Below are 17,645 nucleotides of genomic sequence, written 5' to 3'. Positions count from 1 at the left end.
TAGGGCTCTAATAGACTTGCAATCAATAGCCAGGAGTATTTTCATTCTCTTGCACAAGGATTTATAAATGTGGCTTCATAGCCTGATGGTAAAGTACTAGGGTGCAGATGGACTTCTTTAATAGCAGAAGAGTACAAACAAGCTGGATCCAGCTCATACCCTTGTAGATAGATGACTATGCTGACACAGAGGAGAATTTACACTGCTCTAACTTGTTCTAATGAAACTAAGATTATGGTGCAATGCTACACTGAAAGTGAGCTATCAGTGAAATAATGTTGAGGAAATGTTAAAAATCACAACTGTTTATGCATTTCATTTTTTTCTAGGGGAGAGTATATCGAGTACCCAAAGATATTTCTATAGAATTTGAAAAACACTAGTGGCATAAAGACAAATTTCCAAAGCTAGACTACAACTATGTTCTCATAAACACAGACGACTACTCATCTGTCTAAGCACAACACTGTTCCCAAAGTGCATTAGGACATGCTAAACTGTTGCTATCAGTTCTATAGAATCAGGCTCTCTAAAGAGGAAAATAATAAAAATTGCAGTTCACAAGTTTATATGTGACTAGTATGTGCTTTAATACTCGATCTAAGAGAAAAGCTAAGGCTTTTTTTTTTTAATTGAAATAAAAAAAAAAATCATAGAATTTTTAAGAACAATTGATAAGACTATTCATTTTAAGAGGGGGAAGTTATAAAATATTCCAAAAACCATCAAAGCCATTCGAAAAGATGAAGACAATATTCTTTTAAAAGAATATTTACAAGACATAAGGTACAAGACATAATCATAAGTACAAGACATAATCTGCAAAGCATCTGTCCGCGAAATAAAGTCACTTATTACACTGATAATTCCAAGACATAAAAATATTCAAGGCTCAGTAATAATTTCACCATCTAAAAAACACAGTTGGAAAATATTCATTCTTTTTAAAAGTAACCACAATGTCTATCTACCTATCTGTCCATTTGTTCATCTTGACAAAAATTCCAAACTTTGAACTCTTTCAAAAGCAAAACTGACAGAAAGGAAAAGACTCTCCCAGACTCATAAAATTCAGCAACTTGATCTGGAACCAAAGCCTTAATGAGCTGCTTACAAACTTGGGTCATGCTCCCTAAGACACTACAGCAGCCATCCAGCCCCTTGTGCAGAAGAGGCATCGACTGATCAATAGCGAAGTGTAAATCTGCTACGTTGAGATGCCCAGTAGAGAGATAGGGACCAAGGAAGGGAGCTGCTGGGTAGTTCAGGTGACATAAGGCATGAAATCAGACCTCTTAGTCCCGCTGATCACAGAATAGTGTGCTTTCTGTAAAGATGAAGTTTCATGGGGCTCATCTAAGTGCTCTTTTTCAGCAATAAGAGGAATGGTATATAACTCCAAGAGTGAAACTCATAGAAAAACGATGAATTCTCAGCTAGGAGAAGGTGAGAGAAGGGGAGTTCATTTCTTTCTTCACACCCTTCTCTATCTGGATGTTTTGTTACATACTTCTGGCTTCTTCTTTGGAGTAGTAGTCCTGTAAAAGCTACACATGAAGCAGCATCCCCAACAAATTTACTTAAATAAATAATTCGATTACAGAAACTAGATTAACCCCACACAGAATTTCTTAATTAAATTCCAAGAAAATATTTTGACATCCCAATACTGTAGTAATGTCCCTCAGCTTTGTCGAGGGCTTGATACCGCTTCTCTAAGTTCTATGTATTTGCCCTGTGCCTGGCACCTGTAGGCCTAGAAATCCACTTTGATTTGTACCTACAACCTTCATTTTCATTAAAAGTTACAGATTTGTAAGAGGAAAAATGAAGAACAAAAGAAGATTTGAAAAGCAATCCACTGCAGGAGTTAGCAAAAACACAAATGCCAGAAATCTTGCAATACCAAAAAATTAGTCTGCATTTCTCCTGGGTAAACCAAGTAGATACACATTTGTACCCATATCACATTAAAGAAATAGTTACTAAAGCATAATAAATTACTACTTAGCTAAGTGATAGGAAAGCTAAGAAGCCTCCAGTTTGATCATGTAAATTTTTCAACGTCTTTTCAAACAGTTCTGTAACTGTGTGTTTATATATATTTAACTGTATCTCTATACCAACGCTTAAGTAGGCAATTGAAATAAAATTTGATTTAGATGTCAAAAGACGTGCAAAGGGATTTTTTCAGAGGCATAGCAGTTGAAACATAGGAACAACTCTGATTTTTGTGAAATCCAGAAAATACGTAAAGATGAAAGCCAAAAGGGATTTGGAACTGAAACAGTTGTCCTACTTTGGTAAACATCAAACAAGCCCACCGTTAGCTGACTCTTCTAAAACAGTTAATACTTCCTGTGACACTGGCAAGAAGCAGAAACTTGCTCTTTACTGATTTTTTATCTATTCTATTACATACAAGAAATGGGAGAGGGAGAAAAAAAAACAACACCAAAAACACATGAACATCTAAACTTAGATAATAATCAGCTAGTTAGCAATAGTTAGTAATCAGATAATTTAAGATAATAAACATCTGTTTATGAATGATTCCTTTATCTCCCATCCTCAGCAAACCATTTGGCATAAAAACAAGGCAGCTATGCTAAGGGAAAACAACACACCTATTTAGCAAAAGAAGATATATGAACCATACTGTCTTCTTTAAAATCTACCCAGCAAAACTGTATGGAAATTATAAGACATGACTTATAATTATAGTTAAAATCTAACCCATAATTTTACCTGGTGCAATGCTATGCCCTGTTTTATCTTTCTGCGTACAAGAACCATAGGAAAAACAAAGTACAAGCATGAAAGAAGAGGGAAATTGCCATGAACAATAATTATCTAACTTATCATTCTATTTTTATGTGTATAATTGAAACACATTTAAATCCCACCAGGGCATTGTATTTTGGAATACAACTGCTTTGTTAAAATTTCCTCTTTTAAGCAGGACTTGTCTTTTGAATCACTCACTTAGAGCTGCTTCCCTGTATTCATTCTTAGTTATTTTACATAGTGTTTGAAAACCTAGCCCCATGACTCTGGATGTGAAAGGATGTAAGAGAACCTGTATCCCTTACTTAGTGCTTCAGTACAGCGCAACAGCAGTGACATGATGTTGACTCACTTGTCTGTCATTGCTGTAGGCAAGCTAAGTCTGCCAATCAGGTGACTAAAGTTCCTGGCAGAAATCTGGAAATATATAATATTATATTATATTTATATAATTATATAAATACAGGATGGTGCCAAGATCAATCAAGAACAGCTTCTAATATGGAACAGTTGTCAAAAGTACAATTGTCTTCTGGTTTCATTGATTGTTTAACAAAAAAAGATAAAAACTACCATGCTGAAGGCAGCAATTACTCTTGTATAGATCAGTATGTGCTTTATTAGTATGATACACTTTGACTCTGCTATATTAATCTAGTATTTTTAAAAAATGCTTTTCTGTGGCTTAGGACTTTCCTTTTTACTACAAATCAAGTGACCTCTGAGTGAAACTGATCTAAATACACAGATGTTAGTGGGGTAAGGAAGGAATAAGGGAGCTCGTGGTTTAATCTGCATTTTCAGTAGTATATTAATTTGTGACTTGTAAAATCAAAATCGTACTTACAATAATATTTACATAATTTCTATAAAGAATAGTGTGTAATATTTGCAGAATACTGTAAAACCATAAAAATGAAAGAAAAATTACTAATATTGTGATTTTTTTGCTTGTATTCTCTGGTTAGAAGCATGGCTTAAAACAGAGAAATGAAAATGAGATAACTAAAGTAGACAGAGTTGCCCGTAGTTCTCTTTGCCATGAATTTCCTCCTGTGGGAATTCATGCATATTCCAACTGAATTTATTACCAGAATTTGAGTCTATTTCCAAATATCCGCACTCCCATACATATTGTCAAATGCCAAAGTGTAAAGCGACAAATGCCACTCACTCAACAAATTTTACTGGATGACAGGAGCATATTTCCTATGGAAAATTCTATCTAGTCATCCAAAACAGATTTCCTAGAAATAGCTATCCAGGGAATAGATACACATTTTCAGGCAATAACATTCCAAATATACATATCTTAAAAATAAAAAGATAAGGTACTCAGCAGATCTATGACCCTTTCTACTACTATAGTCTCTGTTTTCCAAATCAGCCTAGACCTATTAATATGTAATTATTTTTCTCTTTCCAAATTTATACTCATTCTCTTTCAGTTTTTGTAAATGAAAATAATGTTCTTCACAGAAAGCTAACAGGCCTGCTTGCTTATTGCTGGCCATAAAATATCAACACATCTTTACTTTTATTTATTACTTTCTATAATAAAACTTACTTTCTGTTATTCAAAATAATGAGTGAAGACTATCTGCAGCATGATGACCCAGGTTACTATAATAAGGCAGCACAAAGACATTTATATGTACAAAAACATTTATACATACAAATACTACCACACTGTTCCAGAGAAAGACAAACCAGAGCTTTTCCCAAAGAAAAGTAACAGGAGAATACACGAACAATTTAAGTTGCCTCATCGGCCAAAGTGACTGGATCTCAAATTATTCAAAAGAAGGACCCTCAAGTACCATAGCTGCCAACATTAAAATTGTAATTCATTGTAGCTGACAAATGTTTATATTTTTATTTCCATGTAGGATGGTATCTTTCCTGCATTATTAAAGTTAAGGTCATATTTACAGCTTTTATTTTAAGTTCATTGTCATATTTAACATTTCCAATTCATCTTTTACAGTTCAGAAGTCCTTTTTTTTATTATTTTTTTTCTGTATAGTGGAAACACATGGGACTTGGACTGGATTTAAACCCTTTGCCACATGCCTGTTTTTTAATATGATCAGCTTCTCTACAGGCTAGATTTATTGTTTAATTAGGTAGAAAATGACAAAATACAAGAGAAATGTCAAAACAAAAAATACTGAAGAAGACTGTTGGAAGGAAGGATCATAAATGAAGCTCCCCCTGCATTTATGTTTTTGGAATAACCACAAGAGTGGTTATTTAACTCAGGAGAAGTCTCCATTCACAAACAAGTTCCTAATGAATTGCATTGCTGTAATAGTAATTGTTTCCCTGCTTGGTGGTTTATGATCATCAACACCTGTGTGCCACAGGAGCTATAAAAGCCATTCTGTTTGCTATGGAAACCTTGACCTGGGAAAAAAAAAAAAAAAAAAGGAAGGCATAAAAGTGCTTTCTGTATCTCTGCATTGGGGGCTAAATTCACAGGCTGCTCAAATAAGAGAGCAAGGAGAAAGAATAAATCTTCAAGAGCTCATTCTTATCTGCTTTTGTGTGTGCACATTTATATATATGTATTTTCTGTAATTATTTCTGCTTTTCGCACTACTTCAGCTTAAATGGAGAGTCAATATGCACAGGTTTTTGTAGTTTGAAAGCCTATCAATATTAATTTTGAAGGGCACAAGTAATTATGAGCTTGATTAAAAAAGAACAAGGGAAAACCATACTACTGAATGTGTCTCTTGCTAAGTTGCTAAGATCTTCCTGGTTCTAAAAAGTATCATTATCAAGATGATATTTTTAGGAAAACAGAAACCCAGAGTCTTAACTAGGCACCTTAAATAACTATATAATACAAAACTGAAGGACCTCATCTATATGAGAAGCTAAATACACTTTTTAATTCTAAAACCGTCTAAGTCTTTAAGCATTTAAAGACATAATCAAACTTTAGGGTTCTGAAATATTGCTGAAGAGTAACTAAAAATCACAACTGCCTTGAACCCCAAATGCTTCTCCTATTAATCTAGTATTTTAGTACTTCAAAGTTTTATATAAATTAATGATAATTGAATCTCAGGTTCATGGTCTGGTACCTTACTGTCCCTTTAGACGAGCTATTACCATGGTGATAAGATTGCTTAAATTAAGCTGTCTTCTTCACAGTATTTGGCTCATCACCAGTGCATTGAAGGGAGATTTCAGTCCATTCAGCACAGCATTAACCTTACTGCCAACACTGCTAAATGGGTTAGGGGAACTAGAAAGAAATTTGATTTAAAAAAGGAAGGAACAAGCAAATATGTAAAACACTGAAGCACAAAACAGGACTAAAATTGAACGTATTGACATAAAATCAACATGAGGGAAATTTTGGTATTTAGACAGAAAAAAAAAAATATCTAATGGTTGGGTGATATAAATGCAAAACGTAACTTTCCTCAAAATAAGCACATCCAATGGTTTATCTATGAGGGGAATGTAACATACTGTAAGGAGCATCAGGAGTAATGGCAGATAATAATCCATATTTGATATTACATTTATTTTTCCTAATTTGGGAATTAGATTTAAGTGAAAACAAACAAACAAACAAACAAAAAAAAAAAAAAAAAAGCAAGCACCAGAACAGACAAATGCAAAAATGCGAGATATATGGAAACAAACACTGAGTCAACTAAAAGGGCATGGAGAAAACGAAAAACACTCCTTTGAATTGTCAGGATTTAATACATACTGCATAAAATGCAGTAAGCTACGTTCAGATGGGGCTGTCACAGATAATGACAATATATTACACTGTAAATCATAAGATTTGAAACATTAGAGCAAAGTATCTATGAAACCTGAAAAAACAATTATTTTAGTGGAAATGGAGAGAATAGGCAATAGGTTGCGAGTACTCTATTCTGGGAACGTAGAAAAAAGTCAATTTATGTAAGAACCTAATAGCATTATCCTAAAACAGAGAATTGATGTTTCCTGTGTTTTCATGTAGTGTGGGAGATCCTTGCAGTCTTTTTCCGTCCACACTTACAAATTAGTTTTCTGTGTGACACAATGAAATTGCTACATTCTCGTAAGTCATTTTAATAATGAGTAAGTAGTTTTCAAAATGGCGTGCATATATACAGACGGAGCCTGCATCTGCATTTATGGGCACGTTGCAGTGCCCAAGGCTGCAGCATGGTCAGCCGGCAGCGTGGGCTGGGACATCTCCTGCAGATCCAGCTTTTCTCCAATTTCTAGAGCTACATGTACTCTATGACTTGTATTCTGAAGTTTTAAGGTGTTCCTAATTCCTGTGTTCATTTAGGCTGCTTACAATCAGAAGCACCACCAGGCCGAGAACTGGCCTTGGCAATGATAGAGCTCAAGACTGGGCATGGCTTTACCAAAGGCTTGTGTAACTCCAACAAGCCATTGCCATTTTCCAAGTCAGTGTCCTCAGTGAACAGCAGGGCCAGAAAGTCAAGTCCTGACATGACTGGTTTGTGGATCGGTCCATGCATATAACACCTCTAGATGAAACTGAGCTCCTAATTTGCCTTTTCAATTAAAATATAACCAAGTTTTACTCTACAAAAAAACTCTTAGAACACAGACCTCATTAAACGTCTTTACTACAGCCCCTTTCACCTAATGTAGGTTTCAAAAACCAATTGTGAACAAATACATCTCTAATCAGAGTATGTTAAACATTTTCAGAACTACAGAATTTTCTGTTATATAAATACGATGCATTATCTTCACGAGCAGCCTCATAAACTTGCTTCACTTCTCATTATCTAGGGTGAACAGGATTTACAGTCACATGATTAGTTCTAGGGAATCTGTGCCTGCCTGGAAAGTGTCTCATACTACGTGGCTGGAGCTAAACCATACAAACACATGTGCTGTTTGTGGATTAAGAGGAGATACGGTTGGATAGAAAAGCTGAACATGTGCATTCTGATTTTTGTCCAGTTATTACAGTAGGGAATAAATTACTGTCTCTAAATCGTCTTTTTGATTGCAAATGTTCCAAATTAAAAAACAACAATAACAAAAAATTCTGCTTGGACATATTAGTATGCACATATTAGGTAGATTTTGTACTATTAAAGATTTAGCGCAGAAATACAGCTGCCATTGACATGCTTCCCTTTATTTTGCAGGATTATTTTTAATGGACAGCTAAACATTAATGCAGGAGGAAAGCAAGAGAATCCAGGTATTAGACCAAAGTATTTGTTCAATTCTGGCTGAATCACTCCCTGTTAAAGGCAGAAAAAACAAACAGCGAGCCCTTCTTTTTCTCTAAGGCTATGCCATGTACTAGAGACTTCTGAGAAGTGGTGATCACAGATGTCTTTTATTACAAAGTTCCCCTGCTGTATCACTTGTCTCCACATATACTGCAGGTACATCTTGGGAACAGTCTTGCAGATTCTACTTTCAGATTATGCAGCCTTTCAGCCAGCTTCAGGGGAGGCTGCAGCGAGCTGCTGGAGGGTGCATGAAATCAGCTGAAACAACCACTGAAGGTTAGGAACATGGAAAATTCCCAGTTAGTGAATTGCCAAAGGGTTGCCCCTAGTATGGTTTCCAGTCTGAAAAACTAATCCATTGCACAGCCCTTTCATCAGTATCCAATTATATAGATTACAGAAGCAAGTATATATACAGATATTACACTAGAAAATGTACTTTATGAGAAGTTTAAAATCTGTAAAAATAATAACAAAGAAAACAGCAAAACACACAAACAAACAAAACAAAAACAAAAAAACACAGAAGTGAACACTTAAAATTGCAAAGTATTTTTCCCAGCAAGGAGGTTTGAAGAGAAAATAGTGAATAGAGATGCAGAAGGGCTAAATAAGATCTATTTCAGTGTTGACTGAAGACAATCAAAAGGTACTTAGTGGGTACAGAATGCTTAATGAGCAGTCTTCTGTGTAGCAGACAGTATAGATAGATAAGCTTGTGACATCATGAATGGCAGACATATATCTTTATAAAGATTATGTAAACAGAAGCTCTGATTCCAACCATCTATTGAATATTGATTTTTTTTTTTCAAGTACATTTAATAAGAAATAGAATTTCAATGATACTTATTGAGTATTTGCATTTTAAATTTGTACTTTTTATTATTTTCAATGTATATTACTTCACCATTATTCTGTTATCTGATTTTTGTTCTTTTCATCCTTAACTCCTCAGTGTAAATAAGGTAAATATGTTCTCCTTTGACTCAACTTTAAATGACAAATTTCTGTTCTGAAATCTGGACAAATGTAGTTAAGAATGAATGTAATACAAGTATTTGCAAAACTACGTTCAGTTTGTCTCTCTGATTTTATTTTGAGTAAACACAGTGAGATGAGGAACTAGCTGAACTAAAATTTTGTTCGTGTTCACTTTTGGGGAAAAAGTTTTCATCCTCCTTCATTCTTTTTGTGATTTGTCCTTCGGACAAATAAAGAAAGTTTTATTGCAGAATGAATCAGCTTATTCTTGAATCTCAACTTAACAGCCTATCAGAGAAAAAACACTTAATTTGACACTTCTAATTAGCAGCAGGTAAATGCTTAAAGACATATATTAAAATTAAATTATGTAATAAAATAAAAACAAACTCCCTATAAAGGAAAAAAAATAGGTCCCAGTGATTAATTGTGATAAATGGCCATTGGACATGTGTGCATTAACAACAAAATGCTTCTATGCATACTGCCTTACACTCTCTAGTTCAGATTACATGAATGTCAGACATTCATCTGCGTGTCACCAACCACCATGTTAACAGACAGTTATGCACTTCCTGTGTTTGACAGTGCTAAAACCTAAAGGAAACCCTAGTCCAAACTCTGCTCACAATAAAGAGGAAGAAGGTTGTTCAAGGGCTTGTTTTAGGGATAAAGTCAGCAAACACAGCAGTAGTTAAAAGCCATCAAATTAGCTAATACTTCACAGGAATGAAAAAGCTTATGGTCAAAGACTCAGAGGAAGGTGTTCATGTATCTCTGCAGGTAGAATTTTGGGTACCGAATCACAGGTTTGCTGAATGCATAATGTATTTGCTTTCCATTATTTTTCAGAACAGAGTATTAGTGTAAATTATTGCTGATCCTGCAGTTGAACCCTTCCTCCCTAGTTCCTAAATGTAAGGCTCTTCATGCTCCACACGTCTTGGACCTGTATCACTCCTCTATTAACAAATGGTCATCAAATGATGTTCTTTATGTACATGTGCAATAAAATGTTTAAATATGCCTTGAGGGAAATATTATTTTAGTATTATTATGTATTATCTTAGTATTATTTTTATTACTTTGTTTCTTATCAACAGGAAGCCAAGTCCGGAACACTGACCTACACCAGGAGTGTCAGAATATACCAACTAAACAAACCTTCTGTTTGTTGATTACAAAACGTCCCTGGGAGAATGTGGGATGGTCATACAAGTACAGGAGTACAAATCTTTGCTGCACACACATCTAACATACTTATGGTTACATAACCTATGCACATTAAGGAAATCAATCTCTTCCCAAACTTTGCAAAATACATGCTTTTACAAGCATTGACAATCTAGATGAATCAATTAAGAACGATCTTGCATGGCTATACTACATGCCTCAAATCTAAATGCTTTGGCATGTCCCAAATGATGACCTTGCATTCCCCACCATCTTCACACACCAACATCGGGCCTCCAACCCTTCTTTTTTAATGTTTTTTAACCCGTATAGAGCAGGTTGGTCCATACCTGGTTTCCAGCGGTATGTTGCTGTTCAAGACCCAGCTGTTATGGAGATGCACCGAATCTTGTGTACTGGTGGGGGGAGTGGGGGCAGCAGGGCTGGGCTGGCTGCGGGTCGTCATCGACCTCCTCTGGAGTGTGTCAGCTGCTGGCGGCGGTTTCCTGGTGCAGGTGCACGCGTGTGGTGGTGGCGGCGGCGGCGGCAGGGGTCTGAACGTGAACTGGTTGTGTGGGCTCCCTGGCATGTCTGAAACGACACAGGAGGGAGACCCAGAGGCTTATTGTTTTGAAAGGACAGGGAGAGCATGAGGATGATATAGCATTTGATGGGATTAGAGCATTGTGCAACTGATCATGTTATTAACTCGTGTGTCTGTAAAATGTTGGTGCGGTGTGAAATAATTCAGGGTGTAATACTTTACTGAAATGATGAATATTAGACACAGATGTACCCTCTGGCACTGAAGTTAGAGCAACAACAACAACAAAAAGTAGAAGAAGATATAACCTTCACTTAATTTGTCATAGGATTTTTTGGGGAGGAGGGTAAAGAACAAATAAATCAAGTTGACATTGAATTGCTGCACAGATACCAACTGATTTCATCAGGTATAAATCTCATTTAAGAAGAGTTGCAAAAGAAATAGACATGGTACAAGAACTATCCTCTCACTTAAAATCAAGAAAGAATATAACCGAATTAATTCCTACCGCCTAATAAATACCTTCCATAAAATAAGATCAATGCATTTCTACTACTGTGGTACTGCATTTGTTAACTGAGTGCTGGGAAAAGGCTCTCTGAAAGACTACCTGAATGATCCAGATACCTGGAGAAAAGGGCTCATGGCAGCGTGCAGGCTGGCCAGGAGCTCTAGCTGCAGGAGAGGCTGGGATGGGTGAAGGGTACGTGATGAGTAGTGCATAGGGGGCACCAATGGCCCTGCCCCATGCAAATACAGATGTACTCTACTGTGCAGCAGAGCTTGGAAGGGACAATGAAACCATGTTCATTTCCCACAAGAGCATCCAAGACCTCTCAGTGCAATATGAGATGCAGCTATGGAGCTATGGAGGCAAGAAATCCCTTTCTAAATGAACAGTAACAAATAATTTGCGAAGAAGATGCTGATAAACATTACTGCTGGATTGGGTGAGCTGTGAAGCTATTAACCTGAAACTCCTCCAGCTAATTTCCTCCAGCTTAGTATGTCTTCATCCCGTTCCTAAACTCACCCTCGCTCTCCCTGTCCCCTCAGCTGACATCCAGTTGCATTTGCATAAAACCAGCTGGAGCAGAGCTCTGATAAACCTGAAAAAATTCCCTGCAAGGAACTACTGTTGCCTTCCATTACAACATGTGCTTTCTTCAAATTATGACATAGTTTGTCTTCAAGGTGAAAGATGAAAGTGTGCCCTTTCCCTTCTTGGAATGGCTGGCAGGAAAAAAAAAAAAAAAAAAGCACTTTTTTTTCTCTGTGACAGCCACAATTTGCCCCAACTGGAGTAACAAGGTTGTTTAGTGCTCCACATAAGCTCCTCTGTGCTGCAGTAAGCAAAGCTGTCACGGATTTGGCCCAAGCTTAATCCTTTTAATTTCATTGATCTTTTATCAAGGTAGCATTCTTACAGTTGCATTAAGGTTTACACTGCAATAGTAGTTTGCATATACCACAAAAGCATTTTGAAGCATATTAGAAAACTGGAGACCTCAGTAAATTAAATCACTGGAGTCAACAGTCCAGAGCTTTGAAATAATCTGCTAAGGCACTTTCATATAATAATTAATCTCAGTAAATCCTATATCCTGCTATTTTAGAAGGGAAATCTACCAAAATTTTGGACATATTATTTGATGTCCAGCATCCTCTAGGATGTGATCAGTGACTTTCTCTTACTTAGCGGTATCAGTCTGAAATGCACTCTACAGAAGATTTGCAGGATTACTACACATCCAATTGTTTGCATGACAAACCATTTTAATGGTTGTACCACTGTCCCACCAGTTAGAAAATTACCGATCTTTGCCAGTAACACAGTCAGGCACTGCAAGGTACTTCAAAAGCTCTGCGGTAAATGTTGAGCAACCAAGGCGGCTGCTTCTCTAGGCATATGGGAAAATCTATAGGATCTGTATGGCAACACACCTCTTGAGTTCCTTTCTTCTCCTTTTACCGTCCCTATCCTGTCAATAGCATGCAATTATCTGACAAATAGTCTAGTTTGTTCCATGTGATAGACTGGTTCTGCTTTGTGAACCATGAAGCATTTCTGGTCAGTAGGGTACCTTGTATCTCTCAGTGCTATTTCTCACAATACTTTAATGCACCAGATTTCACGGGGGATTCCTTTTTAATTATCACACTCATCACCCCTTCCTGCAGCTCTTGGCATCGCAGAAAACCTCACATCACATTCTGAGGTATTTTGGTGATTTAAAAACAGGTCTTCTGCATCAGCCCTTCACTTCAACGAAGCGTAGTAAAGTCATCAAGCTGAGAATCTGGCCTGAGTTTCCAATTAGTTCTTACAGACTTTCTAATTTATCAAACTTATTTTTATTTTGCTCGAAACTAAGTCTACGTCCCATTAACTTTATTTTTATACCACAAAAAAATGTTGCTTAGGATATAAAACAGCATTGTATCTAAATCTGCATGCTCACGATTCTTCGGGGCTCCGAGTAAACAGTAGACTGTAAAATAACTTCATGCAAAATCATTCAAATACCAAAAAAGAAAGAAAAGAAGAAAATAATTACACAAATTTGTCTAAAATTTCCAAATTTCTGAAGTGCACAGGAGTGCTACAGAAGTTAACTTAGCTGTGAATTTTTACCCTATTGCAGCATGACGCTACCTACCCAGGACAACACCTGCTTTTACTTGGAACAGCTGCTTACAATGTTCAGATTTTTAAAAATTTTTTAGACAAAAAAGTTTATGCATATTATGCAAATATAACATTATTTATTTTCAAAGTGTTTATTGACATGTTAGGAGTTTCCATTAATCTAAAATTGTAGCTACTAACAAGATTTCAGCTCAGAGTTTACATTTACAATACTTTGCTACAGATCAGCTTCTTGGCTGAGCAACATGCGAAGCCAGAATAAATGCTCCTGGGCCTCGCTGTTGGTCTTCTCATGTGGAAGAGGCACTGTCCCCACCCGCACTTGCATTTAGACCTCACCCCCTCCCCTCCTTTTTTTTTTTTTTTTTTTTTTTATAGTCAGGAGGAGCAGTTTAGAAAACGTCTAAATTCATTCCCCTAAAAGTTGATTGTTTTTAGAGTTCTCCCATCTCCACAGAGCACACAATGTTAACGCTTCCTGAAGAAATAAATAGGACATTTCTGCTTTCTTTGCACTTCTTTATTGTATATCAGATCTGCTTTAACTCGCACATTCCCCATCCACTCCATAAACTCCACTTAAACTTCTTTTCAATTCCTTTTTCTAGGGGTTTTATTTCATTCTTTGGTAACAGTGTTAATTTGTTCAGCTTTTTTTCTTCCAAGACATCTCACAAACACGAGGCACTCACCCCAAAGGAGACAATGCTGTATTGATGCTAGCTACAAAAGAGGAAAACATTTCTGGTAATTCTGCTCATTTGTAGGGTTTCTACTTGCTCTCCTTTCTTTGAAGCTTGAAAGGGGGAGTTCTAGTTTTGTCCTAAATGTTTGTTCATCTTTGGTTCTGCCTCATTCTTTTGGAAGGCCCTTGATCAATACTGAACACAGGCTGCCCCATGGCAGTGGAATACTGCTTGGTACCTCCAGCTATGGGGTGCAGACCCGAACAGCCCCTTTTCAGCTGTCAAGTTCTGCTCTTGCTTTTTCCTTCAGGGAACACAACTATTCAGATCTTTCTTTTCTCCTAGACACATGCTTCTTAGCGAGCACAAAGGTCACTGACTTGGAAACTTCCCCTCCTCGGCGACGTTTGGTTGAGTGCTGCCATTCTCTTCAAGAGCTACTGGAGGCACAAACCAGTGGAAAACATGAGCATCAACTTCTCAGCTTAAGAGTCATGCTAAAATACCTTCATAAAGATGCAGCAGAATTGCTTTATCGCCTGACAAAAATGAAGTAAGACGCTTTATCAACTAGTTAGCTCCCAATGAAATTATTTTTGACAATAAACCAGAACTTTTGCTAAACCTTTCTCCTAGCAGTTCTGAAGCACACTTTGCTATACTTTCCAGATCCACAAAGAAAGGGTAATTGAACTGTTTTATCATTCACTGACAAGACTACAACAGCCTGCATCAGTACTAAGTGAAGTGTATCAGAGAGAATATATTAAAAAGTAATGAACCTTAAAAGGTTTGCATCTAACCTATAGTGTTTTTGAGATATTTTAATTTTTTCAGTTCCTAAATTCATTATTTATTGGTATGTTTTTTTGTTTGTTTGTTTGTTTTGTTTTTTTTTTTTTTTTTTCCAGACTTGTCTCATCTGAGTATGAATTAGCTTGCAAGCTATTATTTAATGAACTAAATAGCAGCACATGTTCAGAGATTTTTCATTTAGGTTCCTATTCTATGGGCATACTACTACTCAGTTACAAACCAAGAGGAGAAGGATCAAGCCAAGAGCATTGTGCACAATTTACATAGATGGGCACTGAAGACATTCAGTGCAGGGAAGACAAAGTATCTTAATGCTTAAGACTACAGCTAAAAGGCACAGAATTAAAAAAAAAAAAAATCAAATTTTCAATGAGATTTATGCTAGGTTTGGGCAGACAAACTAAGAATTACATGCAAGTCCCACTGTTGCAGAGTGCTGGCTCTGCTACATGTTAATACACTTATTGATCTTTACACCCTTTCCTTCCATTCTCAATTTGATTTTATGAGACTACATCTTTATTTTTTTTCTATGTATGCCCCAATGACCTTTCCAAACCATAATTAGTTGTTGTCTTTGAATTCCTTTTATTTTTATTGTGACCTATTTTGAAAAAAGGTAAATATGAAAAATAATTGTGTATGGGACTGTTCTGTTGATGTATACATTTCTGTTCCATTCAATAATCTGTTTTGCACTTGCTCTTTCTGACATAGCTCAGTATTTAGCTGGCTTACCTTACATGTAAAATGCTTTGCTTCTAGCGCTTTGTCAGACCACTAGGATATGAAAGTATCCAACCAGTACCTTTAATGCCAATTTACCATTATATTATAGTTTTACTACATATAATTTTTTTTTGTCCTCAGTCTTTTGCAGAGTAAATCTTCCAGAACATAAAATATCAAACATCCCTGAAGAATTCTACAAACCATATGGTTTTGTGCAAAATAAAATTACAATTCAATGAACGCTTGCAAACTAAAGGTCACACGGACTCAAAGTTCACATACGAAGGAAGAGAGATGTAGAGACCTTCAGAGACCAGCCCTCTTGCCCACCACAGGCTGCTGCCTTGCACCCACGAGCCCTGAACTCACCCCCACCAAAGCCAGTTTGCCTGGGTGAGCTGGCTGGGATGGTGCCGGACAGCCTGATGGAAGGAGGGAACAATTAAGCAATATGGATAATCTGATAGGGGTTCTGGGCCCCTATCAATTTTATACCACACCACCACTGTAAGAGTAGAATGAACCCTACAAATGATTATTTAGGGGCTGTGCTGAAAATACAGCACCTCACTTCCAAGGATAAATTAATGGAGGTCTTAGACCATGTATTTTGAACAGCATAAATGAGCATAAAATACAGCCGGAGTTACATTTTATGATATCAAACAACTTTACAATACTTAAACACTCAGTCCAATATGTTCATATGGATCCCATTAAATGTTTCCTTAATGTTCTTAGTACTACATATGTTCAATTCACTTGAATCCCTTACAGTATACAACACACATCAACAGCTTCCAGCTTATCATTTGTGGATCATTTTAACACACACAAAAAAAGATAAAATAAGAATTCTAACAGTTTCCTAATGCTAATTCACTTCTGCTGCTTTTCTTCAGGATATTCAAGTTGAGCCATATTTAGAAATGAAATACAATGGCAATTCAACACTTTACACATGCAAATAACGTTTACATTGAATGATGTATGGTTTAACTATACAGCAAAAAAAACAAACAACTGTATATAGGCTATGAGGAAGAAAAGGACTTCTTATGAACTACTTGCAGCACATCTTCTATTTTTACATGAATACAATAGTCAAAACTTCTCCTGTAAGACTGAAGTGGCTATATTTTATAAACACTCATAATGAACTTAATTCTAGCAAACATTATGAAAACACAATTAACTGGTTTTGAACTGCAGAGTAGAAAGAAAAGCTGGGAGCATTAGCAGCAGATCTCTATTTAAAACTTTTTTGCCTTACAGAATAAGTATTTCCTGTTTCTTTAATTCTGTTTAATATACTCTCTTGTGAAAACAGTGGTATATTCACCTAAAATTCTTTCTGAAGTCCATATGTATTTAGGAAGATTAATATAAGCCTAATATTTTCCCATTATTTTAATTTTCATTTTTGGACTATTTCAAATAAACAGATGCTGCATTACTTAAAGTTTACTAGGAAATCTTTGCAAGTCAAACAGTATAAATTACTTTCTTATCTGCATATAATATTGATATTTAATATCAAAAACTTAAAACTTGTAGCAAAAGAAAGTGTAAAGAATTCTCATTAGCAGAACTTCTGTAATTGGGCAATTGCTGTTGCACATCAGGATGGTAATGCTGCTGGGCTCCTTTTCTGGTAAGACATCAATTAGTAACATGAAAAAAGCAGGAAAAAAAACAACTGGACACTTCACAGTGTTTTGGAAAATAAAAACCAGCTTCCTCAGAAGTGTTTCTGCAAACAAACTCTTTGCATAGCTGCAGAAAGATGAAGGAGAATGGAGGTTTGAACTCATTAGGGAAGGAAAGGCAGTGATTTATCACTAGGGAACTATCACATGGCAGCCCTTCCTAACTTTGCTGATAGGACTCATTTAATAGTATTCTGCCTTTCAAGATTCAAAAGATTCTGGCATCTGTGTTTTTTGTCTACCAAATGCTTAGCTTGTCAATTTTTACTGTGTAAAATTCTTGAAATAAAAATAAGACTGATACATTTTTTTTTA

General features: G+C 36.1%; 1 protein-coding gene across 1 annotated transcript in view; it reads right to left on the bottom strand.

The window, feature by feature from the left end:
• TENM1 (teneurin transmembrane protein 1) overlaps nucleotides 1-17,645 on the bottom strand; it is a 328,347-nt gene that overhangs the window by 152,162 nt on the left and 158,540 nt on the right. The window contains exon 4 of the mRNA XM_082770995.1: nucleotides 10,541-10,781. Within this exon, the coding sequence (XP_082627121.1) occupies nucleotides 10,541-10,781 (241 nt within the window). The remainder of the gene's footprint in view (nucleotides 1-10,540; nucleotides 10,782-17,645) is intronic.

The sequence above is a fragment of the Aythya marila genome (assembly GCF_965140915.1).
Source record: "Aythya marila genome assembly, chromosome: 13".
Classification (NCBI taxonomy): domain Eukaryota; kingdom Metazoa; phylum Chordata; class Aves; order Anseriformes; family Anatidae; genus Aythya; species Aythya marila.
The sequence above is the reverse complement of the archived record's forward strand: the minus strand, read 5'-3'. Positions and strand labels throughout refer to the sequence as shown.